The sequence below is a fragment of the Varanus komodoensis genome, unplaced genomic scaffold (genome assembly GCF_004798865.1).
Source record: "Varanus komodoensis strain SLA01 unplaced genomic scaffold, ASM479886v1 scaffold109, whole genome shotgun sequence".
Taxonomy (NCBI): Eukaryota; Metazoa; Chordata; class Lepidosauria; order Squamata; family Varanidae; genus Varanus; species Varanus komodoensis.
Genome location: NW_025335313.1, coordinates 1,081,083 through 1,106,505, shown reverse-complemented (window position 1 = coordinate 1,106,505; position 25,423 = coordinate 1,081,083). Strand labels below are relative to the sequence as shown.

General features: G+C 47.1%; 1 protein-coding gene across 1 annotated transcript; it reads right to left on the bottom strand.

The window, feature by feature from the left end:
- Positions 1-215: 215 nt before the first annotated feature.
- On the bottom strand, positions 216-6,890 carry LOC123018082 (C-factor-like). The gene is made up of 6 exons (XM_044419857.1): positions 6,584-6,890; positions 5,702-5,753; positions 4,170-4,357; positions 3,622-3,780; positions 1,895-2,005; positions 216-488 (listed from the first exon to the last, which is right to left on the bottom strand). The coding sequence occupies exons 1-6, from the start codon at positions 6,728-6,730 to the stop codon at positions 369-371; spliced, it is 777 nt and encodes a 258-aa protein (XP_044275792.1). The 5' UTR covers positions 6,731-6,890; the 3' UTR covers positions 216-368.
- Positions 6,891-25,423: the final 18,533 nt, after the last annotated feature.

Here is a 25,423-nt window from a genome sequence, read left to right as displayed (position 1 = left end):
TTTTCGGCAGGGAACACAGGGACTCAATGTCATGTCATAATCTTTCACCATGTCGCCCAGCCTTGCCAAACCTGGTGCTGTCCACATGCTTTGAGCAGCTGTTTGGCCACAGACGGGACTTTGACCCGGCCCAGCAGGGCTTTTCTTATGTAACAACGAACATAAAAGATGAGCACAGTTACATAAGGCAACTGGGAGATTTGATAGCATGCTCAGCGGCTGGAAAGAAGGCGGAAGTTTCTCAGAGAAGACAAAAGAGCTTGTTTGTTTGTTCATTTATTGAAGGCAAGGTGTAGCTTGTCAGATGCTTGAATCACAGTTGGCCGAGGGTTCCGCCTACAGCACACAAAAGCTGGCCTTTGGGTGTTTCACCAAGGAACGTTTTCCCCTTCCCAGGTCACAAAAGTGCCGCTGTCTTTCTCGGAGAGACGAGCGAGGGTGTGCAAGAGCCCCCGTGCGCTGAGCTCTGCTGTCACTGGGGGCTCTCCCTGGAAGAGAATTGCTGAGTGATGCAAAGACTTCCACGGGATAGAGCAGGAGCAACGCTGCTCAGTTAAGATCAACGGAGGGGGCACACCTCATACTGAGAAGCCTGCTCAAACGCTGTTATGTATTAAATCGCGCTCTGACCCGGGCAATGGAGAGTGGCCAGCTTAGCCAACGCTGGAGAGCGACAGGCTGAGAGTGGCCAAAACAATCCAGAAAATTGCAAGCAGCAAGCCTAATATTTATTAAGTGTGAGGTATTCAAAAGCTTAAACGAGTCTTGCTGAAGAACAGTGTGCTTGGCTTCTACAGAGGGAAGCCCCCCCGTTAATCTTCACAGTGTTAGCAGAGATATCAAGGAGTGTCAACAGGTATGAATATAAAGGGGATCTGATGGGCACCCCCCTTGAAAGGAACTACGTTGTAAGATGGCATCGTTCCAGGGATGAGTCAGAGAGATTTTTTTCCAGGAAGCGCTCGCTGAGTTGATCTCAGTGGCAGAAACAACATAGAAAGAAAAAAATTCCAATGGCACTGAAGACGGGAAGGAATCCTGGTGGCCATGGGGTGCCATGAACTGTTTTCTCTGTGTGCCGTAGCTGAGAAAAGATGCATTCCAGCATTGCTAGGGAAAATGGGGCACAGAGGAAAAATAAAGCTGCCAGCTTTATAATATCCTTGTATAGTTTTTTTGGTGCAGCTGATTTTGAATTCTGTGTGATGACTGACAAGTTAGGCAACTTTAAAAGGGATCAGAGAAATACAGAGGGTAATACTATCAGTGGCTACTAACCACAACAGCTTCATTTTATTTATTTATTAGATTTCTATCCTTCCTTCTCTCTTCTTTGTTTAAGAACTCAAAGCATTTTTCAATCATTCTCCTCCTGCTACTCTCAATCTTACCCCACAACAACAACCCTGTGAGGTAGGTTGGGCTGAGAGTCTGTGACTGGCCCAAAGTCACCCAGTTGGCTCCTTGGCTGGGTGGGAACTAGAACCCAGATCGCTCAGATCCCAGTCCAACAGATTCCACTTACCAACCCCTATGCTACAGTGGCTGCTTGCATAATTTTTTTAAAACAGATATGGTCCATTTATGAGGGTATGTCTGTTGACTATTATCAACCACAGGACTAAGGATGGATCCTGCATGTCCGGGGCAATATACCTCTGGGAACAAAACAGCACATAACAATCACAACCTTCCTGTACTGCTTCCAAATTCCTGAATCATCTGTCTGGCCAGAATTCAGCAGAGAGTTTATATTAAAAATGGGCAAAGACACAACGAATGCCCTGTTGCTTTTTAAACTAGAGAGGCTATCTCAAAATATGTTGAGGGTTTATTAATTTAGATGGGAGCCTAAGTCGTTAAATATATCAGATGGACTCTACAAGTCACTTACCAAAGTGTTCCCCATGTCTGTCTGAACCCACCCAGGGTGCAACGCCACGCACAGAATGTTGTCTTGGGCAAATGCCAGGGACTGGCACCGTGTGAGCATGTTCAGAGCAGCCTGTGGGAGAAACAGATTGGAGGAAGTGAGGGGGCTGTGCTGTACCTCTCAATGCCGTAAGATTGCAGCAGGTTTTGACAATCAGGGTGTTGTGGGTTCAAGAGGCATCAGTTAATACTTGCCTTCCAGATTATTGTCAGTGAAAACAACACGTGGCCTTGAAAAAAGGTGGTCATTCAGAAATTAGAGCTTGACTCTAATTCATACTTCAGAAGTGCCACGCTTCACCATTTCAAGTGTTAACAAACAAAAAATCTGTGGGAGCCCTGAACAAGGCCTCTCTGGCAAATCTCAAAATGCATTTCCCCTCCATCAGCAGCACTTTCCAGAACGTCCCTCCAGGAACAACCAAAGCCGACAGAATGGCCACGACGGTGTGGCAAAGACACAGGCCACGCCATCTCCAGAGGCAGCGAGCCCCCAGGGGGCCTGGCTGCTGACTGAAGCATGCGTGGATGCCGTGTGTGAGCTGCCCTGGCATCGCCCTTTGTGCTTGACGCATCGCTCCCCAGTTGCGCCGAGCAAGGAGGACCAAGTGAGCTGCGCATGCGATATCACTGGCGGAGTGCTCACCTGCCCCCACCCCCCGGGCTCCCGGCTGCTCCCCAGCTCCCGTCTTTGTCCCTGGCATTCCTTGGAAAGATGTGGCTCAAGCAGAGATGGCAGTCTCATTCTGGCTCTGGCGTTAATGCTTTCCATCCCACTCTGGGAAGCCTCGATGGCAGCCGCAAGACAGGATAATTGGGCTCGGTCAGGAAAGACCCCTTTCCCCTTGAACCTCAGCAGTTTTATTGAAAGATCCCCCAGGACCCCTGCAGTTACTTATGAGAACAACAGCTTGCTACCGGGTGGTGGTTCTCACCCCCAACTACAAGCTTTTAGAGCATAAACAGAGCTGCATTGAGGGAAACCTCACCTCCAACCATGCCAAGTACTAGTCCCCCTGTATTCAACGCTAGTCAGAACTCCTCTGGAGTCCTGTGACCAGTTCTGGGCACCACAGTTTAAGAAAGATGCAGACCAGCTGGAAAAGATTCAGAGAAGGGAAACAAGGATGAACCAGGGACTGGAAACAGAGCCCTGTGAGGAGAGATTGAGAAAACTGGGCATGTTCAGCTTCCAGAAGAGAAGGCCGAGGGGAAATATGATAGCACTCTACAAGCACCTGAAAGTCTCTCACAAAGAGGAGGGCAGGATCTCTTCTTGTTAATTCTAGAGCAAGGACATGAAATAACAGATTCAAGTTACAGGAAACAAAGTGTGAACTAGATATCACGAAAAGCCTTCTTCTTTGTCTATTGCTTCCCAATCCCATTTTACACACACACACACACACACACACACACACACACACACAGAAAGGAGCGGGGGTGTCTTCCCGGGCAAGGGGTCCAATGGGGAATGAAATGGCTGTGGGGGAGATGTGCCCAGTGATGGACTGACCTCAAAACTGACCAGGGTTCAAGGATTTTAGGCCATTAACCAAGACAGAGAAAGCACAGTGTAGGACAGCATTTCCCCAAAGCCTTGTCTGCGTTGTCCAGTGAGGCGACAAAAGCCAGTGCTGATCTCTCATCAGAGCCCAACTTTCGTGCTTACACGGCTGGCATTTATACCTTGCTGCACCGGTAGGCAATGATCTGTCCATTGTGCCACACCAAGACTGTTTCGATGGAGCCAGCGGTACTGGATATGTTGACGATGGCCGCCTTGCTGCAGCTCATCCCTCCCTGGGGGCTTTCCTTAGCTGCCTTCCTCAGCAAGGGCAGGAATGCCTGAAGGAGAGGAGGAGAGAATCAAGGCAGCCAGAAGCCCTGTGGGGAGGGCTGAGCACCTCCTCAAAGACCACTGTGGGAGCAAACCAGTTGCATGCCAGGCTGTACTGGGAGGTTGCTGCCATTTATCATCACAGCAGCTGCTTCCAGTCCCAGTGCATCAGGGACAGCTTTCACCCATCACTTCACCTTCCCAACCAGGAAGACTGCCCTGGCCAAATTCTGCCTGCTCTGCAGGTGTCACATACATTTTCAGTTCAGGAAAAAGGCAGCCCTACCTAGGAACCCTTCAGCAAGAAGCCCTGGGGCCAGTCCACCTTTTCCAGAATTTAAGGGCTCTGCTACCAAGAAGGCACTTCTGTGAAGCAGGGACCATTGGATGGCTTTACCTGGCTCATCAGTAGAGGTCCAATCACATTGGTCTTGTACACCTCAGTCATGTCCTCTGGTGTCGTGGATTCCACCGTTCCTGACTTTATAATGGCAGCATTGTTTATCAGCAGATTCAGCCCAGCTCCGTTCAGGTGCTCGGAGACTCTGGCTACAGCAGCCTGGATGCTGGACGGCTCAGAAGAGTCTACAGAGCATTCAGGAGATGTTAAAGGTGAGAAGACTGGTCAACATCTGAGATCCCCACCCGGCAAAGTGTTTCCTCCAAGGGAGGCTCAGAAGATGGCAACAAGAGGGCAAACCTCTTTAGTGGTGGCCCCCCAACCGGTGGAATGATCTCCCCTCCTTGACATCTTTTCTGGACTAGGTGAAGCCTCTCCCTTATTCCCAGACAGTTAATGCCAATGGTTTTGTTCAGCACCCAGCATAGGCCCCTCCCCGGCTGCCTCTTGTAGTGCCAAAAGAGTTAGAAGTGCAGAGGTACAGCACTTCACTGCACTCTTGTCACACAAAAGCTCAAGAATCTGAGGTTTAATAACCTGATCTTTGTTGAATTAAATGCTAACACGGTTTCTGAACAACCAGTGCACACATTTCTACTTAATTTGTGTAGTTTGTATATCAGGGTTGGACTGGGGATCTGGGAGATCCTGGTTGTGTCCTTCACACATTCATGAAGCTCACCGGGTGACTTTGGGCCAGGATAAAATGGAGGGAAGGAGAAGCTTGTAAGCTGCCTTGGGCTCCTTACACGAGGAAGGTGATGCGACGGTGATGCTGCTGATGAACACAGCAACAGAGACTTGCCCATGAAAATGTACCAGTGGGATGATTCTTCAGAGCTATCCTCGTGTTTTTAATGATTATATGAACCATTTGCTTATCATTTTCTGAACTGGAATACATTAGATCATGTATCACGATAACCTAGAACCATTATTTCAATCAGTTGCCCAAAGATAGGCAAGATTCCTGCATGAGATGCCATGCTCAAACAGGTGTGCAAGAGCAAGCATGATCGGTTCACAAATTATGTAAATATGGCACTTCTTGGAAAAGAGCAGGTTTGTTCTGGAAAGCTGGGCTATGCTGGTACTCCATAGCAACAAGCAGACTTTGATGTTCAAAAAAGGATTGTACGTCTCCCTGGCACAACATTGGATGGCTAGAGAATATGTGAAAACTCGATTTCTGTGTGAGGAAACCTCTCAGCCATTTTCCCAAGAGAAAGTTGTGCTTAAATGTGATTTACATTTAAAACTTACCCTGCTCATAAGATAGCCTTGAAATTAATAACAAATGGAGAACAATACACATTTATGGTGCAACTTTGTATATGCTGATACAGAAGGAAGCCCCATGAGTTCAACAGGGCTTTCCCCAGGCAAGTGCATGTATGCCTGAAACATACATCTACAAATAAAGCAATATTTTGAGCAGCTGACACGTGCTGTTAATTACATAGCTACATTTGTGAAAGGTCCTTAAGTCGACCGTTGGTTAACGAAAAGGAAATTTACCAAGCTCATACCCAGTGGGATGATCTGTAACCCCTGGTGTTTGGCAGCCAAATTCCTCAAGTCCTAAAATGATACAAACAGGGCATTTAAGATGAAGCAGCACATCCACCAAAGATGTTTGTGGAAGATGAGACAGGGAAAAATGAAGGACATTAAAGCAAACATGGCTTCCATTCTCACCTGGTCATACCTTCCTTACCTTGCTGTGCTTGTGCCAAAGCAATGGGAAGAAAGTATCCCAGTCTGAGCCATGAATGTGTTAACAGTCCTGCTCTGAGTGAGGGAAACCAGAAAGGTCAAGGCCCGTAAAGTATATTTTCTTCATCCACCATCCTCCACCCACCATCCTCCTGTCCTCACAATCAGTTATCTAGATGAGAATATTATTCTTTCGGATGTCCTCTCAGTAACACAATTAGTGACCCCTTTCACAAGTGGCAATTTGTTTTCTTTCTCCCAGCCTTCCAATACATTTTCTAATCAGAACAGACATTGCAGTCATAAGCACTTTCACCAAGGGATTAGTTTGTCCAGTCTCAAGACAATTTTCAACTTATAGTCATACATGTTTTCTTTTCCAAAACCTATGATCAGGTTTACTTTCATAATTTCCAGCACATAAGACAAACACTTCTCCCTTTAAAAGCTCCTCAGAACAATGAGTGGAAGAAATCTTTCACTTTTTCTCTTATGTTCCCCATAATTCTGTAAAGAAGGAGATGATCCAATTGTATAACTAATCTGTTCTCTTGTAAATAGAAGCTAAAACTTCTTCAAAGTACAAAAGCTGCTGCAGAAAGTGGAAGGCAAAAAGCCTTCCAAGATGGCCCCTCTGCTTTCTTTGCTTTGGGGCAAATTCCCTTTCTTTTGCATTCTTCCAAGGACAAACTCACCTGTGCACGAGGTCCGTCTGGGTACCGGCAGGTGGCAAAGATCCATTCTGGCCGGTTGTTTTTCTCCACCAACTGCTTGACCAGCTCCCAGCCTATTCCCCGGTTGGAACCCGTCACCAGGATACTGCGTGCCTTCAGGGCATCCATTTCCCCTTCCTAGCCCTGCTTGAGGTGACCTTGCCTTTTGATGAGAAATTTAAGGAGAACCCGGCCCTGCCTTGCATAAGCTTCCTGGCCCTTCTGCCAGGTGGGAGTTCAAACAGTAATTAAAACCAGAGCGAAAAAGGAAATCCTCCAAGGAGTTTGGAGAAGCGTTCTGGGTGACTTGCAGCTGCGGTTGGATTCTGCTGAGCTCTGTTGCAACTTGTTCGGAGGGACAAAGTATATCAATCTTTCACATAGTTAATATCTAACCAAATGAAGACATCTCTCACTTAGATAGGGTAATAGAGGCTATTAAAAAGAAAATAAATTAGAATGCTAGTGTAAAACTGAATGTCTTAAAATGAATGCTAACATAAATTGTTTGCTAAACATATCACCCTTGGTTAACCATTCCATTGCACATTGCCTCTCTTAGTAAAGAGTCAGAGAAGTGCATCTTTAGTTAAGACAAGTAGTAAAATAAAAAAGGGGTGTCCACCTTTATAACCCTGATCATTTCATTGCTTAGGGTGGCTTTCAATGTCACCTCTTCAGCTAACAACCTGAAGCTTGACATTCATGCCCTTGACAGGGCCCACCAATATTTTCAGACATGTGAACATATCTGAGCATTTGAGCTATGGCTTTGGGTGCCATTGCAGAAAGGGAGGATTTTTGGAGGGGAGGAACTGCTTTTTCTGGTTCATGGATTCAGAGGTCTAACTAAAGAAAGATTCAGTGGAAAAAGCAAAGGGATTTTTAGAAAAAGATCTAAAAGCGTTCACAGCCTGCAGAGTGGGAGGCAGAAAGTCCAAGTTTCTCTCCCAAATACTTACAGGCAATTGTATTTCTTCAATGTATGAGGAAGCACCAGCCTATGCACAACTACCGGTCACAACAAGATGGCTCCCCTGGAGGATGTGACCAGTCATATAATGGCCTCCATGGGGGCCACGCTATTCAAAGAATGAGCAATTCACCCAAGAAAATGAGCACAAGCAGAGGACGGGCCTGAACCCCAAAGCCAGTCCACATATTCGACCCCACTGAAGCACAAATAACAAACACAAGAACAAAATTCATCCACAAGACAATGTAGCTGCTGGTCCACAACCCACAGCATCCAGGGTCAAATAGCTAGTCTAGGGCATGCCATCTACTGAACACTGATCTGTACTTTGAGCCTTATCTGACTACAGAAGAGACCTGTAATAAAATGCTGTGTGTGATACATCAGCTCCCCTCTGGGGAGTGCTTTGTTGACCTGGCTCACATTTGCACTAACAAAGCTGGGCTCTCTCATGAGCCTGCCCTCCCTCCTAAAACATCCCTGTTTGTGAACAAAAAGGAGTCTTGTGGCACCTTTGTCTTTGTGGCACCAAGACTAGCACATACATTTGGGGCATAAGACTTCATGGACACCAATCACTTCACTACTCTGGAAACTGTTTGCTGCTTATTTAAGCTATTTGGACCGTGTGTTAGCCTAGAGTTGCTATCTGGAAACAGAGCAGAAGTGTGCAGGTCTGGAAAGCACAGCAAAGCATAGCTGCATTCTTTCTAGGCCTGCCCAAGTTCTGTTTTGGCAATAACCAAAGGACCAGCATCCTGCCTAACGAACAAATGGTTCCTGCCTTTCCGTCTTGCTTGCTGTTGTGCCTGCCTCTTGCCAGACCCATTTCTTGCCTGTTCTGGGTCCTCAGCTTCTACTCAGCAATGCAGAGCTTCTTGCAAGCTGTGCTTCACCTCCTGCCTCTTGCCTGCCTCTTGCTGCCTTGGTGTGGATCCTGCCCTGTTATCCTGCCCAAGGTACCTGCACCTCCCTTTGTACTCCTGGTTCTTGATCCTTAGCTTGCTCCTGCCCTTTTCCTGCCTGCCACAGCCAAGGTTTACTGCCAGTAACAGCTGCAACCAAGTGGGAGTTGTGTGTTTTGATAAACCTGTTGGGTGTAGGGTCCTGCTATAGACCCCAAGAAAGAGTTAGGTAGCCCAGGAAGCAAGGCAAAAAGATATCAGCACTACAGAAAACTTCAAATCAGGCTGGAAACCAGACAAGCCTCTCTGTTTGTTGCTCCAACAAAGGTCAGAGAAAGTCTGCAGCTTACATAGGATATTACTAGCTGTTTGGCTGCACCACTATACCTACCAAGACGTAGGTCCTTAGAAGGGCCTCATCTCTTTCAGCAACCTCAGGTTGCCTTGACATGGGGGAGCCTGCCAGATGGGACTCCTTCCAGAAAGATGGACTGTGGGGAGCTGGGAGCCTCACTGTGCTTTCCATGGTCAAGACCACTTCTATTGACTCCAGAGTTGTTTCTGGGAGCACGGGCTCAGAGTCTTCTGGGACGATGGCTGGGGTGCTGGTCCTTGACAGGCACCGGCACAGGGATGAAGCAGCTGCCTCCTCTCTTCCCCAGGGATCCCAACACAGCAAACCTTGAAGAGTGCGCACATGTGTATGGCACCCCAACCAACACTGAAGGTAGCTCTCAAAGCCCTCAAAGCAAAGTCTGTGCATCATTGTCGGCCATGGCTCATCGCGCCAATGTCAGTGAGGCAGCATAGCTAGTCTGGGTGCAGCACCATGGATAGCTGCTTTGACGCCAGCGACATTGCCTCCTCCCTGGACTTCGAAGGAGTCATCCACGGAGTTGAACTTCCAAAGTCCCTTGGAAGGTCTGGGATCTTTTGCTGGGTTTAATGTGGCTGCCGGAGAAAACATGCTCTAGCTTTGCATTCACACACAACTCTTAAGAAGTTCACCTCCGTGAAGGAAATTAGGAGGGTGAGTACTCGGAGGAGGGCTTTCTCTGTGGTGGCGCCCAATCTATGGAATGCGCTCCCCAGAGAGGTCTGCCTGGCGCCGTCGTTATCTGTTTTTCGGTGCCAGGTGAAGACCTTTTTATTCAAATGTTATTTTAATTGTTAATATTATTTATTCATTTTATTCTTTGGCCAGGGCGACTTAATTTATATTGTTAATTTATATTATTCTATTTTTATTTATGGTTGTGAGCCACCCCGAGGCTTCGGAGAATGGGGCGGCATAGAAGTCTCCTAAATAAATAAAATAATAAATAAATAAGAAGCAAGGGAATTTTATTCAGCAGAAAATATAGAGCAAGAACAAGCTTTAACCTGAAGTTGCCTGGGCAGCAAATATTCCTACTGCATCCCAGTCTTACTCTATATTTCTAAAGAGATAAGGAGCTTCTTCCCTGACAGCCTTATAGATAAGAGAAGCTAAAAGAGAAACAGAGAACATGTCTGCTAACTTGTCCGTCAGCTTTATTGGAAGATGGTTGATAACAGTTTTGCATGGGCAGGAAGGGTGAAGAAGTCCACATTCCAGGTAGGGTTGCCAGCCCCAGGGTTCAGAATTTGCCCCATGTTCTAAATCTCTGGTCCATGGACTCCTTCCCTCTGTACCTGCTTCTGTGGGATATAGGAAAATTCCCGTTGTTTCTCGGAGTTATGCTAATTGTTGGATGGATGTTTGATTGCTCTTTATGACCTTATTCACTGCTGGAGGTGGGAGGAGAAAAAGAAATGGGCTGCAGCTACCACACTTTTAACCCCTCCACAAAAAAATTCTAAATAATACCTCCATCCCCAGGCAAAAAATGATATGTTTTGCTCCCTGATGCCCACGAAATCGCTGTTCACCATTCTGAGAGTGTCCACTAAAGAACAGTTTATAAACACTTTAAATAAATAAATAAAAATGAACCATGACCCAAAGCTTTTAAACTTTTGGCACACCTGTAATCCTTAGTGGTGGTAGGATGCCAGAATAGATCGTCTTACAGATTAGCAGCTGGTTAAACAGGAAAAAAGAAAATGGAAAGAAATGGGTAAGATCTGCAATGGATGAATGCAAGAAATACAATCCCTCAAAGGTCTCTTATGGACTGGTGCTTTTTAATATGTTCATAAGTCATCTGGCATTAAGGCTGAGCAGTGTGATGGCCACACAGGCTGATGTTACTCACAGCAGTCAAAAACAAACAAGGGTTTCAAGGGCCTCCAAGCAGAAATGGCCAGTGCGGTTCAATGGGAGTGATTTACATTACTAAACAGCAAGGCCATGATGGTCACAAGCTGAGCTCTTTGATTTCCATTTCCCTCTGATTTCGCCACTTACAATCCCTCCTCCAACCACATGTCAACAATTCAAACCTACACATATGTACATATGTCTCTTAGGGTGGCATTTCAGGTATCTGACAAAGTAGACAGCAAACCACAAAAGCCAATGTCACAATACATTTGTTAGCCTTTAAGGTAGCCATGACTGTTGAGAGCCTCCTTCAGGTAGTAACATATGAGCAATTCATCTTAGTTCATTTCCTTATCAGCATCTACCTAGTTCAGAGCTTCCAGATCAAACGTGGGTTCAGAACCAATCTGCAGTTGAAGTCTGTACATTTTCAGGCATCCAAGACATGTACATCTCAGTGGGGACAGGAACTTAACAGCAAAGACCACAAAACTGAGTGGCTCCCAAGCACCGCTGTGGAAGAGGTCTGCTGAAATAGATGAGTGGCTGTCCACAGATCTTGCACATTACTTTGGGCTGCTGCGATTAATTAGTGCCTTCCCAAATCTGGTAGCCTCCAGAGGTGCCTAGCTAAAACTCCCAGAATCCACAGCCCTCCATGATGACCGAAGAATGCTGGGTATTTCTATCTTCCAGGGTATTAGCTATTCCACACAAGTCAGTGTCATCTGCAAATCTGGTGAGCATTCCCTGCACTGCCTTATCCAAGTCATTAATAAAAATGTTGGAAATAGCGAACCCTGCAGTATCCACTCATGATCTCAGCTCAGCCTGAAAAGGGAGCATTGATACGCACCCTTCGAGTCGGACTCTGTAGCCAGCTGCAGATCCACCTGACAGCTGCTCCCTCTAGCCTACTTCTAGCTTGTCTGCTGATCAGGCTATCATGGGGCACCTCGTCTAAAGCAGGGCAGCAGGGTGGGCTATGCCACAATAGCATCCCTACGTTGCTTCTTTGCCCAAAACAAGGTAGATGCCCTCATAGCTTACACCAGAGCCAAGGGGGTTCCCAGTGAGTAAGACTGTTGTTAGGGGTCCCTGTAACTCCCCACTCCCAACTCTCCAGCCTGGGTTGGTGCCATGCTGGGTTGGTGCCATGCACCCAGGTTGCAGTGACGCATGCTGCATCGGCTCCCTCATGCACAATCACGTCATGGGTGAAGGTGCTCTCATCCCAAACTAGACCAGCATTCATCAGCACCGCAACCATGCTACAGGCCATTGTAGCTGGTCCAGCAGAGGCAATTGCAGAGGAAAACAGTTGGCATTGGCTCCCCTTCCCCTCTGAAAGCATTTCCTCCCCATTATACTGTACGGGTGAACTGTTCTACACTGCCCAAAGAGCTTTGGCTATTGGTTAGTATGCAGGTGGTGGTGGTGATAAAGATAAAGCATCCCTCACTCTTGATTATTGTTATGGGGTACCTGGCAACAGTTACACAGCATTTACATATCGCCTTCCCTCCCAGCCAGACCTATCCTGGAGAGCCAGTGTGGTGTAGTAGTTAAGAGCATGGGACTGGGACTCAGACGATGGAGCCAACTGGGCGACTTTGGGCCAGTCACAGACTCTCAGTCCAACCTACCTCACAGGGTTGTTGTTGTGGGGATAAGATGGAGGAGGAGAATGATGTAAGCTGCCTTGAGCCCTTTGTAGGAAAAAGGCAGGATATAAATCGAAAAATAAATAAATAAATAAAATATATCCTGGCTTGTAAGCACTTTCTTTTCCAGAAGTTAGCAATAAGAGGGAGGGAGGGAGGGAGGGAGGGAGGGAGAAGGAGGGCTTAAGTGCTGCTGGGTAATAATTCCATCAGGCAAAACATGCAATCCACATTAAAATACAATAATGGAGGCCAGTGATGATAAATTAAGGCAATTAAAGGTATGATCCAAAATATGGTTAGGCTGAAAAGACTAGTACAACTCCCAGGATTCTTTCTGGGGCATATTGGGAGTTGTGGGGCTTACTTTTTTCTGCCTAAATATGTAGAGAATTGCACCTCAGATAACATGCCAATACATGTGAATACATGCCTCCCACCCCCTAGTCAGATGCAAGGTATTAACCTATAGCCCATGTTCCTGTCTTCCCACACAGAAGAATTCACATGACACAGTGTCACCCCACCCAGCCTCTCCCCTAGATCAGGGGTCAACAACCCGTGGCTCCGGAGCCACATGTGGCTCTTGGATCCCTCTGCTGCGGCTCCATTGCTCAAAATACGCATCACAGCCGCCAATCTGCGACCGAGGTTCCAAGTAACAAAATACCAATAGGTGATGATGAGACATCCACTCAGGAACGCTGTGCTAGTGGGTTAAGTAAATTGCGACATTCCTCTGCTAGCGTGCAGGGAAAGAGTGGAACAAGCTTCCTGCAGGCTCTCACGGTTACACGAAACGCTGCTGAAAAGATTCCCTTTGTCCAAATGTAATCTCCTTCCTCTGAATGTTAAAAGCTGCGCTTGGGATCTGTCACAGTTCACATCACTTGACTGTTTATCTGCTAATCAGTCACTAAACACACCTATATCTGCGACCCACGACAATTTACTGAGCTTTTTCCCCTGGTAGGCCAATAAATCGAAGCAAAGAAAAGTTTCTGAAGAAAACCGAACATTTAATGGTACGTGGGTAGATTCATTTGCTTTTACTGCTGACGAACTTATGGGGTTTGCTGCTTAATGTATGCAGCCCTTTAGCACTGACTTTGACTCTGCAGGAAGCTGTTCTCCTATTCAAAATATATGAAAGGAATCCTACTAGTTTATAATGTAAGATTAAAAATAACAGTTTTTAGTGACAGAACAAGAGCTGCAGCTAAATCATAATGAAGATATAGATCTACTTCCTTGTTTTAAGAATATTCTTATAAAATTCCAGCAACATTATTACATTGGGAGAGGGATGTTTGTTCACTATGTCACCAGACTATTATTTATATTTGTTGTATTGCAGAAACTCTACTTACTGTATGAAAGTATCAATTAGTCCTTTTTTTATTCAGGTTGACAGCTAACTGCACCCTCCAGTACTCGTGATAAAAGGATGAGGGCACACAGAAGCAGACGGCATTTTTGGTTTGCTGCAGGTGGATAATTGAAGTTCGGCTTTTCATTTCATAAATACAAGGAGGACTCAAATAGACATTGAGTATTTTATTTGAAAGTAATCTTCAACCCAGCATCTTTTTTTTTCAGAGTTCAAAATGTTTTTGTTGCATGCAGAAATAATAATTTGTTTTTTCTATAGCAGTTCATTGATTTCATAAATGCAACACACTATAGTTTTCTTATACATAGCATAAAGGTAAAAAAACGATATATGCAGTGTTATCTTCATTTTAGATGTCAAAAGGGTTTTGTGGCTCCCGGTGTTTTCTTTTCTGTGGGAAATGGGTCCAAATGGCTCTTTGAGTGTTAAAAGTTGCTGACCCCTGCCCTAGATCAAAGTTCTCACATGGAATCTGGGTGCTTTCCAGGTCCTTCTATACATAGATCATTAAAGAGTTACAGATAACACAGTTAATACTTCCCAATCTGTTACAGAAGGAAAAAGTTGCAGGACTGTGATCTTCCCCATTTTCGTACCAAAGAAGATGCTCTGAAGGAGGTGGGGAGGATGGGTGCTATTACACAGAAGAGGAGGAGGATGGGGAAGGTTGGAGTGCATTGCCCTTTCTTGCGCGGCTGTTCTCTGTCAGGTGCCAACTCGCTTTCCCTGGTCAGTGCCAGCTGCATTTCCACATGCTGATTTCTAGAAAAGAGGGTTTTTCTCAGGCCTTGTTTTGTGTCATGATTTAAAGAAAGATCTACCTATTGATTTGTGCATCACCAGTGAATACAAAGTCCAAATGACGTTCTCCCTTCTGGTACCTCACCAGGGCAGGTGCCTGCAAACCCCAGAACTAGAGGGGGTCAGCAGGGGGGACAAGCCACCTCCACAAGGCAGTTGCTCAAATTCCCCCCACCCCAGCTCTCTAGGGCCTACTCCATGGGTGCTAGAGCCACACCAACAAAGACGACGCTCTCCTAACACACCCTTATTCACCCTCCCAAAAGAATCCTGCCTTCAAATCCACACTTGTCTCTGCTACAGCTAGCAGGAAAAGTGACCATCCAGAAAAAGTGGGCAGAGAGAGTCATCTAGCGTGCCGGACAGGGTCCATCTCCTTCCGCGCTGCCCAGACCATTGTGTCGCAGCTTTACAGCAACGCCCCCGCGGGTGCCGGCTGCTGCGCCACCCTCCAGAGGCCAGGACCACCGACCCAGGACCTGGCTCCAGCCGGCCGGCCTGCCTGCCTGCCTGCCTGCCTGCCTCGCACAGGTGAGAGGCGTGCCAGGACAGGGCGGAGCTCGGGGAGGGCCCTGCGACCCATAAAGCGCCGGTGGCCGGCCGGGGCTGGCAGCCTCAGGGTGATGGCCAAAGGGCGGTTGGGGGCCAAGCAGGGGGCTGGGCTGGCCAGGGGCCATGTTTTAATTGGTCCACCTGCCGTACTGCGCTGCTCTGTCACTGTTGCTGCTGCTGCTGCCGGACTGGGGCGTTCTGCCGAGCCGGGGGCCAGCTGACGCCGCTCCTGTGGCCATCGCTGGACCACCCTGGGCACGGAGGAAGCCAGGGCCACGCTAGGCCCGCCGCCAATGGCACAAAGGAGGATGTCGTCATCTTCCTGCCTGATGGGTTTCCGCGCCCCTCCCTGCTCCCCCCCGCCAGTGCTGGCCTGGGGCAGGGTGGGCTTGGAGCTCCCTCCCCCTACAGACATCGGCCGCATTCTGCAGCTCAGTTTTTCTGCTGGGCCGCGCTGCGCAGTCACTGCCGCCACCGCCAGACTGGGGCACATTGCTGAGGGAAGGGGGAGTTTTTAAATTGTTTTTATAATTTTATTGTATTTTAATCTGTTTTAATTTGTTTTTATGGAGTTGTCCCTGGCCATGTCGACGTTTGTGTTTCCTGGGGAGCACGGGGGCGCCACCATTGGGGTGGTCATGGGCAATGGACGTTACAGTGGTGGGGGCTTAACATGTCTGCGTAGAAGAAGGAGGGACATATGGTTGACACCTGTCCCTCCTTCTGGTTCTGCCCCCAGCCAGAGGGTGCCAGGTAGTCTTGTCAACCGCCCCTCGGGCCTGACAGTGCTGTTGCTCAATGCCAGGTAGGTCAACAATAAATCTTCCCTAATCCATGACTTGATTGTGGATGAGGGGGCCGACCTGGCTTGCATAACGGAAACCTGGGCGGGAGAGTGGGGGGATGTCGCCCTCTCTCAAATGTGCCCGCCCGGGTATCTGGTTCAGCTCCGTTCACACCTGGAGGGGAGGGGGGGGGTCGCTTTGGTTTACCGAGCCTCCATCTCTCTCACAGGACTTCCGGTCCCTTCGAGACCAGGGCTGGAGTGCCTCTACTTGATGTTGGGCGACAGAGACAGATTGGGGATTCTGTTGGTATACCATGCACCCTTCTGCCCAACAGTCTCCCTGCCTGAGTTGACAGATATCGTCTTGGACCTGGTGTTGAGGACCCCAGGATGTTGGTCCTGGGGGACTTCAATCTCCATGCCGAGACTGGTCTGACCGGGGCGGCTCAGGACTTCATGGCCTCCATGACGGCCATGGGGCTGTCTCAACATGTCACCGGCCCGACCCATGAACACTCTCTGGACCTGGACCTGGTTTTCTCAACAGGGCAGGAAGAGGGTGGTCTGAGGGTGAGGAATTTATGTTTGACTCCCCTGTCATGGTCAGATCACTTCCTGGTGAGGTTTGTGCTTGAGAGCGGCCTCTCCCTCTGCAAGGGTGCGGACCCGATTGTGTGGGTCCGCCCCCGGAGCCGGATGGATCCAGATGGATTCCTGAAGGCCCTGGGAGAGTTTCCGGCTGACAAGACTGGTGCTCCTGTCGAGGCTCTGGTCGAACTGTGGAATGGGGAGATGACAGGGCTGTGGACACGATAGCTCCTAAGCATCCTCTCCCACCGGGCAAAGCCCACTCTTCCCCTTGGTATACACCTGAATTGCGGGCGATGAAACAGGTTGGGAGATGGCTAGAGCGTAGGTGGAGGAGATCACGGGATGAATCTGACCGAACACACTTGAGAGCCCATTATCGGGCCTATGCTGTGGCGGTGAGGGCAGCAAAAAAGAAATTCTTCTCCGTTTCCATTGCATCCTCAAAATGCCATCTGGTGGAGCTTTTTCGGATGGTACAAGGGCTGGTCCATCCTGGCCCTAAGAAAGATCTGGTTCCACCTGCAAAGGCCCACTGTGACGACTTTGCCAAGCATTTCAGGGAGAAAATTGCTCAGATTCGTCACGAGCTAGACACCACTAGTGAATCAGAGGTTTCTGGGGAGACACCAATGCTGCCGTCTGGTCCAAAATTATTGGATGAATTTCAGTTATTGCGGCCTGATGATGTGGACAAGGTGCTTGGACGACTACGTCCCACCACTTGCCTACTGGACCCTTGCCCGCCTTGGTTAATAAATAATTCCAAGCACGGGACTGGGATCTGGATCTTGGAAGTGGTTAACGCTTCTCTGAGGGAGGGTCGGGTACCTGCCCCTTTAAAGGAGGCGGTAGTCCGACCGGTCCTGAAGAAAGCGTCACTGGATCCAGAGATGGCCACTAATTATAGACCAGTGGCCAACATCCCGTTTCTGGGCAAGGTGTTAGAGCGGGTGATGGCGGGACAACTCCAAGCACTCTTAGATGAAACTGATTATCTGGACCCATTTCAGTCCGGCTTCAGACCCGGGTACGGTACTGAATCTACCTTGGTCGCCCTGTGGTGGCTGTGCTGAACCGGTGCCTGGCCGAGGTAATGGGCTGGATGAGGGCCAATAAACTGAAGCTCAATCCAGACAAGACGGAGGTCCTGTTGGTTGGCGGATCGGGCTTCGGAGGGGGTGAATTGAACTTAGTCCTGAATGGGGTTGCACTCCCTCTTAGGGACAAGGTCCGCAGCCTGGGAGTGCTCCTCGACCCAGAGCTTTCATTGGAAGCTCAGGTGACAGCAGTGGCGAGGAGCGCTTTCCTTCAGCTTCGGCTGATCCATCAGCTGAGCCCCTACCTGGAGTACAACTGCCTGGCGACAGTGACACACGCGCTGGTGACTTCCCGCCTTGACTTCTGTAATGCGCTCTACGTGGGGCTACCCTTGAAGACGGTCCAAATACTTCAATTGGTTCAAAATAGAGCTGCCAGGCTGCTGACGGGGACTGGGCGTTATGTTCACAATACCTTTTTATTTAAACGTCATTTTAATTGTTAATATTATTTGCTTATTTTATCTGGCCAGGGCAACTTATTTTATATTGTTAATTTGTTTTATATTTTGAATGTATTATATTTTAATTTTATGTTGTGAGCCGCCCCGAGGCTTCGGCGAATGGGGTGGCATAGAAATGTTTTAAATAAATAAATAAATAAATAAATAAATAAATAGTGGCAGTGAGTTGTAACAAGTGCAAGATGCTTGTCCTCTCTGATATTTTCTTGCACTTTCAATATGACAAATGCAGGCAATTTGCCCTCTCAGAAGAAAAGCTGAGGACAACTGAGCTGGAATTAGCCATCCTCAAATTGAACAGAAGAAATGATGAGATAGCAGACGGCATTATCCATCTAAAGCAGTGAAATCTAAAAGCAAATACAGACATCACAACTCCCTGTGAAAAAGGGGCAGTCATCAGCAAAGCAAATAGAAACATAGAAACAGAGCGAGTCAGAAGGGGCCCCCCCGGGCCATCAAGTCTGACCTCTGGCACCAGCCGGCTCAGCTCACGACATGCCCACCATGTGGACGTCCAGCCTATCCTTGAACACCCACACTCAACAACCTCCCAGGGAAGCCCATTCCACACCCTCAGGGTCCTGACTGTCAGGAAGTGCTTCCTGGCATCCAAATGGAACCCAAAACTCCTCAGTTTCTCCACCAGGATATCATGGGGCACTTTGTCAAAGGCCTTGCTGAAATCCAGGTATACCACATCCACTGCATCCCCTCCATCCAGCCATCTCGCAACCTTGTCATAGAATTCCACAAGGTTTGTCTGGCAGGACCTGTTTTTGCAGAAGCCGTGTTGTGTGGCTGTCAGCCTCCCTTCCCTATCTAGCATCACTAGATCTCTCTCTATTATGAGCCTTTCCATTGTTTTTCCTACAATGGACGTAAGGCTAACCGGTCTATAATTCCCCTGTCCTTTCTACTATTTTTGAAAATTGGGACCACTGATGCCACCCTCCAATCCTCTGGAACTTCACCCGTTCTCCACGAGGTCTCAAAAATGGAGGCCAGCAGGCATGAGAGAACCCCTGCCAACTCTCTAAGTACTCTCGGGTGTAACCCATCAGGGCCTGGTGCCTTTGTAATGTTCAATGCCCTGAGGAGCCCCTCGACTTCAAGGGGGGTGACTCTAATCTGTGCGCCTAAGTCCCCAGCCTCATCTAATCTCCTATGAGGATATCCCCCGTCCTGCTCTGGGGAGAACACAGAGGCAAAATAGTCATTTAGCATCTGTGCCTGTTCCCTCATATCACTGGACAGGCTACAACTCAGGAAATGGTGAAATTTCAAACCGCTTCCAAGTACTGAAGAAAGAAATGCAAAAATAGCAGCTTTGGGGGGAAAGCCAATTAATCTGCGGAAATCTGCAGAAGACTGAAGATCCATCAATCATAAGGGCCTCTACCCTTACAACAATGATCCCAGCATAAGAAATGCTTTACAAGTTTGCAACAACAAAAAGAAGACAAAACTCCTAGTAGTGGGAGACTCCCTAGTATGAGGAATGAAAAAATATGCATGCAGAACCAACTATGAAAAATGACAGGTGTGCTGTTCACCTGGAACTAAGATCAACAACATAACCAATAGATGCTCACAACTCATAAAACCTGCTGATGAGTACCCATTCCTTCCCATCCATGTGGGAACAAATGACACAGCCAAAAGGAGTATAGAGGATATTAGGGCAGACTTTAAAGCTCTGGGCAGAAAAATGAAGGGCACTAGGATCCAGATAATCTTCTCCCAGATCCTACCAGTTAAGGGAACAGGAAACAGAGAAAGGAAAAATACTCCAAGAAAGAAAAATACTCCAAGTAAATGCCTGGTTAAGACAGTGAAGCCAAAGAGAAATGTGGTTTCTGGGACCAAAAGATAAACCTCTTGGATGAAGAATGACTGGCAAATGATGGGCTGCATCTGTCAAAGTATGGAAAACAAGTCCTTAGATATAAAAGGAAGAATCTTATTAGAAGGACTTCAAACTAAATCACAGAGGGGAGGGAGGCATACAAAAGGACACTACAAGAACAGGACATGAAACAAACCACAGAGCAGATAAAAAATCTCCAGTAAGAACTAATAGCAACATACCAACCCCCCCCACACACACACACACAAAAACCAGGTTACAACCCTAGTGAACTGCAATGTTTCTACATCAATGCCCAGAGCATGGGTAATAAACAACATGAACTTGAGCTCCAAGTATATGAAGGCAACTACAATCTTGTGGCAGTTACTGAAATATGTATGTATGTATTTATTTATTTAGGAAGCTTCTATGCCGCCCCATTCGCCAAAGCCTTGGGGCGGCTCACAAATATGGTGGGAAGATCCTCACAGCTGGAGTTCAAAAAAAGATGGGTATAATCTTTTCAAGAAAAATAGAAGAAATAAAAGGGGGAGGAGTCACACTATATGTTAGGAATATTTATATTTGCAATGAATTGCAGGAGGAGGAGCTAAGTAGTCACACTGCGTGCAGCTGGGTCACCTTAAGAGGGGCAAAAAGCTGTAGCAACATAGCCATCAGCATCTACTTCTGCCCACCAAACCAGAGAGAAGACAGAGACATTATCTTTGAAAAACAATTATCTAGTATGGCAACCAGACATGACGTGGTCATCATGGGTGATTTCAACTTCCTGGATATTTGCTGGGAGACACATTCAGCTGAACATGAGCCTTCCAAGAGATTCCTCACATGTGTGGCCAACAACTTCCTCCAGCAGATAGCACAGGACAGGACTAGGGGAACAGCTACATTAAACTCAGTACTAACAAGCAAAGATGATGTGGTAGATTGAGTAACACCCGCAGGTTCCCTGGGTGAAAGCAACCACTCCATTCTTTGTTAAGAGGATGACAAATTTCTGCTGTAGCCAAACATGTATCCTTGACTTCAAAGGGGCCAATTTTCAGGAAATCAAGTCAGCGATAAGCACAATCCCCTGGCAACTCACCCTAAAGGAGAGGGGAGTCTAGGAGGGATGGGAAACCCTGAAAAAAGAAAGCACAAGAACAACTTATCCTAACAAAGAAAAAGAATACAAAACAAAAGGAGCAAGCCATGCTAAAACTAGCAAGGCATAATAAGAAACAAACAAGAGGGTGTACAGCAGCTCATTAAGGATGGCAAAAAGATAACAGAGGACAAAGAAAATGCAGAGGTGCTCAACTCCTACTTTGACTCACTCTCCTCGCAGTACAGAAAATGCGACCTGATTACAGAGGAAGAAGTGCAAAATGAAAGGGAAGGATGGCTGCCCAAGATCAACAAATGGTCAAGGAGCAGCTTGAAGAGCTGCATGCATTCAGCTCTCCCGGACCAGACAGACTGCATCCTGGAATATTAAAGGAACTGGAATGCAGAGTTCAGTTTTGGGTACCAAGGTTTAAAAAGGATGCTGATAATCTGGGGAGGGTTCAAAGGACAGCAACAAAGCTAATACAGGGCCTGGAAAATAAGTCTTATGATGAGAGGCTGAAAGAACTGGGCCTGTTTATCTGTGAAAAATACATCTATGAGGTGACATGGTAGCACTCTACAGGTACTGCAAAGGCTGTCACAAAGAAGGAAGAGACTGATCCTCAGTCATCCCAGATTGCAGAACACATAACAACAGACCGGGTGCGGTCTAGGCACAAGGAGGAATTTCCTCACTGTAAAAGCCATATGACAGTGGAACAGCTGCCAAGAGAGGCTGAGTGCTCTTCCACACTAGAGACATTCAAGGAGAAGAGAGACGGCCATCCGAGTGGGGTGGAGTAACGGGCATCCTGCACCAGCAGGGGCTTGGACCCCATGGCCTTCATGGCCCCTTCCAACCCTGCTATTCTATGATTCTGTGAAATAATCCATGATGACCCTTGTCATGTTGTCCATAGGGTTTAGGGTCAGTAGTGGTCTGTGTGCCTCTTGTGCATCTGCCTCTCTGTGTGCAATGGGACGTTTTCCCTGTGAAGGATGAATTGGATTTTAGCCAAAAAGTAACCCGCAAAATTGTGAAAGGGCCTTGACTCTTCCCCCTACCCATCAATTTAGGAAGACAGAATTTGTAAGGCCAAGAACATATCCAGTGAGGTCTTTATTCTGTGTTTTTATAATCAATAGATATTCTAATACAAATCAGTTAAATAACATCTGTGTGACCCATTCTAGTCCTTCTCAGAATCAGTCCTTTGCAGCTTATTTGCAGCCAGCGTGAATTTCCATGGGATCCTGTCCTGTCAGTTGGTGTAGCAGTTCCCCTGCCCTCCCATGGAACTTCAGAGAGTTCCTCATGTTCTCAGTGGGCATTCCTTGTGGACCATTCCAAGGACGGACAATGGAGTGGAAAAGGGCTGCTCCTTTCCACCTCCACACTCTTCGGCAAGAGGGCCAAACAAGGGAGGGCTGGTCAGGTGCAGAGAGCAAAACAGGGCAGAATGGAGCTACAGCTCTCTTGCAACAACGAATTCCACACTCTGTTGGATCCGTCCTGGGTCCTGAAACCCCTTTGGCTGCCCTTGGTTTTGGGGAATTCTGTTCCTGACTGATCCTGGAGGTCATCTTTCTCCCACCTGATGTCACTGCAAGCAGGCGATGCCCTCTTGTCACTTATCTCTCAAGTCTAAGTAGCTGGAGTTTGTTCCATGAGTGGATAAACACAGATCAGTGGAGCTCAGCAACCTGTGACTTAGCCAGGTTTTACCCAGGGCTCTGGTGCATTTTGTATATTTTTATATGCAGTTATGTGAGGCAGGTGCCCCTGAGGATGGAAATGGAACTGTATAAGAAAGAAGTCCATAGCAGGGTAGCACATGCTTGCATGGGTGAAGTTCAGCCCTGGTACTTTCAGTTAAGATGCCCGGGATCACAGTCTGATCTGGGGGAAATCCTTGAGCCTCTGAAGGGCTGCTCTCCATCCAAGGAGGCACCTTGGAGCCAGATGGACCATCATTCCAAGACAGCTGCTTAGCTCTACCCAGTGTGATGTGGCTTCTTCTCTGCACTCTAGTTGGACCTTTTACACTTCCACCTCACTGACATCTGAGAGAGACAGGGCACTACAGCAAACACAGTCCACACACTGCCAGTGGGACAAAGCAAGCCCATTATTTATTTAATGAATTCATTGATTTAATACCTCATAAGGTAAATTTTCTCCACCTGTTTGACAATCAGCTGGAGAAATAAAATCACAGTGGAATCAAAGATAATAAAACTAGTAAGTGTGTCAACACAGCATAAAATATAATATCTCACTGACAGAGACACACTAAAATTTATTTTTAAAAAATATTTGGACAGAGCAATCTGAAGGTGGAAAAAAATATCTAAACTTGAAGCTGGGGAATTGCATTCAGAGGACCCTCTGTCCTTTGCTGGTGCAGAAATAACCACACCAGCTGCTTCAGAGAATTTCAAAGGGACCCCAGAAAGGGGCAACGGGGATGCTCCAGGGGGTGCCAAGGGGAAGAGGCCCAATCCACCTGGAGATGAAGTATTCTAGCAGTGCTCCAGCCTCTTTTCCTCCCTGTACAAGGTGCTGCAGTTGCATGAATGAAAACAGCCATTTAGGGCAACCTTTGCACTCCCCCTGCTTTCCATGAGATGCCCACAATCCTCCAGGTTCACAGGCGTGTGCACACCCCATCAGATTGCACCTGAAAAGGCTTTGAAAAAGAAAGCGCAGTAAAGTCTTAGCCTCTTGGCAGAAAGACAGCAGTGTGGGCACCTGGTGAGCTTTTCTTTGAAGAGCCTTCCAAGGCTTTGGGGGCCACTACCAAAAAAGCCATTTTCTGACACATACCCCTTATGTCCTGTTTTATTATTTATTTGTTTGTTTGCATTTGTATCTCACTGTGCCACTTAAAAAGTGCTTAACACTTCACAATAACAAGCATAAAAAGATGTCTGATGAAAAGAAGCAGCTGCACCCTACAAATAGAGTAAGTTCATATTTCACTGCAAATCAGCTTAGATGCCAAAAGCCTGCCTTAAAGAAATAGCTTTGCCTGCTAGTGGAGGCAAAACAGAGAGAGCAGAGCGTTCAGATGGGGTGGCAGATGGCAGAGGACATCCTTCCTGCTAATAAAAGTGTCACCCCTGTGTGCCCTGGATCTGCTACACCATGGCACACACCTAACAAGGAGGAAACGCCATTGCATTCAATGCTTCTGAGCTGACTCGGTAGGATTCTGCAGCTAACTCACCTCTCCCTCCTTCCAGCAAAACGGCTGATATAAAATGTTAATATTTGCCTTTGCGATTGTTTGAGAGTAAAGCAAAGGTTGTTGAATGATTCCATTTTAAGAACTCAGCAGAGCTTACTGAATATTGAAGACTGTATCAAAAAGAACAAGAGGAAATACATTTAAGACACTATGTAAAAGTAAACATAGGACTACAGCATATTGGGAGAAAATATATTTTAAAACTTCACACAGCATTGCATAGAAAACACGTGTAGCAATTGGGCTTGACTAAAACCGAACTAAAAAATAAGACTCAACATGTCCTAAAACACTGGCCAGATTCACACAATCAGGCAAGGAAACAAAACCATACTTTCCCCCACACTGGCCTGACAGTTGAGTGTCACCTATCCCCATAGTTAGCTGTCACCTGAACCTGGCAAGGTGGGTTGTGGGGAAGACTTTCAAAGCACCCCACAACCCAGGGCTTCTTTGAGGGTCCCAGGGTGGTCTGGAAGCCTCCTCTGCCACGAACACCCCTCTTCAGAGCTGCACAACAGAATAATCTGTGTCCAGTGTGGGTAATTCTGGAAACCATGGCTTCCAAACCACCCAGAGACCCACAGCTTGTTGAGTCCCGGGGGGGGAGGGGGGTGTGGAAGCCACTCCCACCTCATCAGGTTTGGATAACCAGCAACCTGCATACAGTGCAAATAATGGTGGAAATGAGGGAATACACCACCAGCACACATAGGCTGGGGAAAAGAAACCACGCTGGCTTATGGTGCAAACCCAATGAAAAATATATACAATTTAGAGGTGGTATGTATATATCAAGGTGGATTTTATTTCATCAAAGCTGAGAGACTCTACCATCTAACTGAGATAGAGCTGCAAAGAGTTATGTATTGATCACAGAAGTCCTAATTTTTCTTTCACATTCCAGAACTTCATTTTCTTTCACAAGGGTGATATCAGAGTTTTAAAAAATGCATGTGTTTCTTTACACATGTGTTGGGGATAAGGACCACAAACCTCACTCTTGGATAGGGCCCAACATCAATATTAAGAAATGTCTTTAAATATGTATTTATGTTTACTCTTAGAACAGCAGGGATTTTAATTGCTCAAATGCTGTCCATCACTCCACCTTATGGGCCACTAATC

Excerpts from the sequence above, each read along its gene's own strand:
- LOC123018082 (XM_044419857.1), bottom strand. The coding sequence starts at position 6,730 with ATGGATGCCCTGAAGGCACGCAGTATCCTGGTGACGGGTTCCAACCGG. Across the intron at positions 2,006-3,621 it reads TTGCCTACCGGTGCAGCAAG|GCTGCTCTGAACATGCTCAC; the intron begins GTATAAATGCCA and ends TTTCTCCCACAG. Across the intron at positions 489-1,894 it reads CAGACATGGGGAACACTTTG|GGAGAGCCCCCAGTGACAGC; the intron begins GTAAGTGACTTG and ends ATTCTCTTCCAG.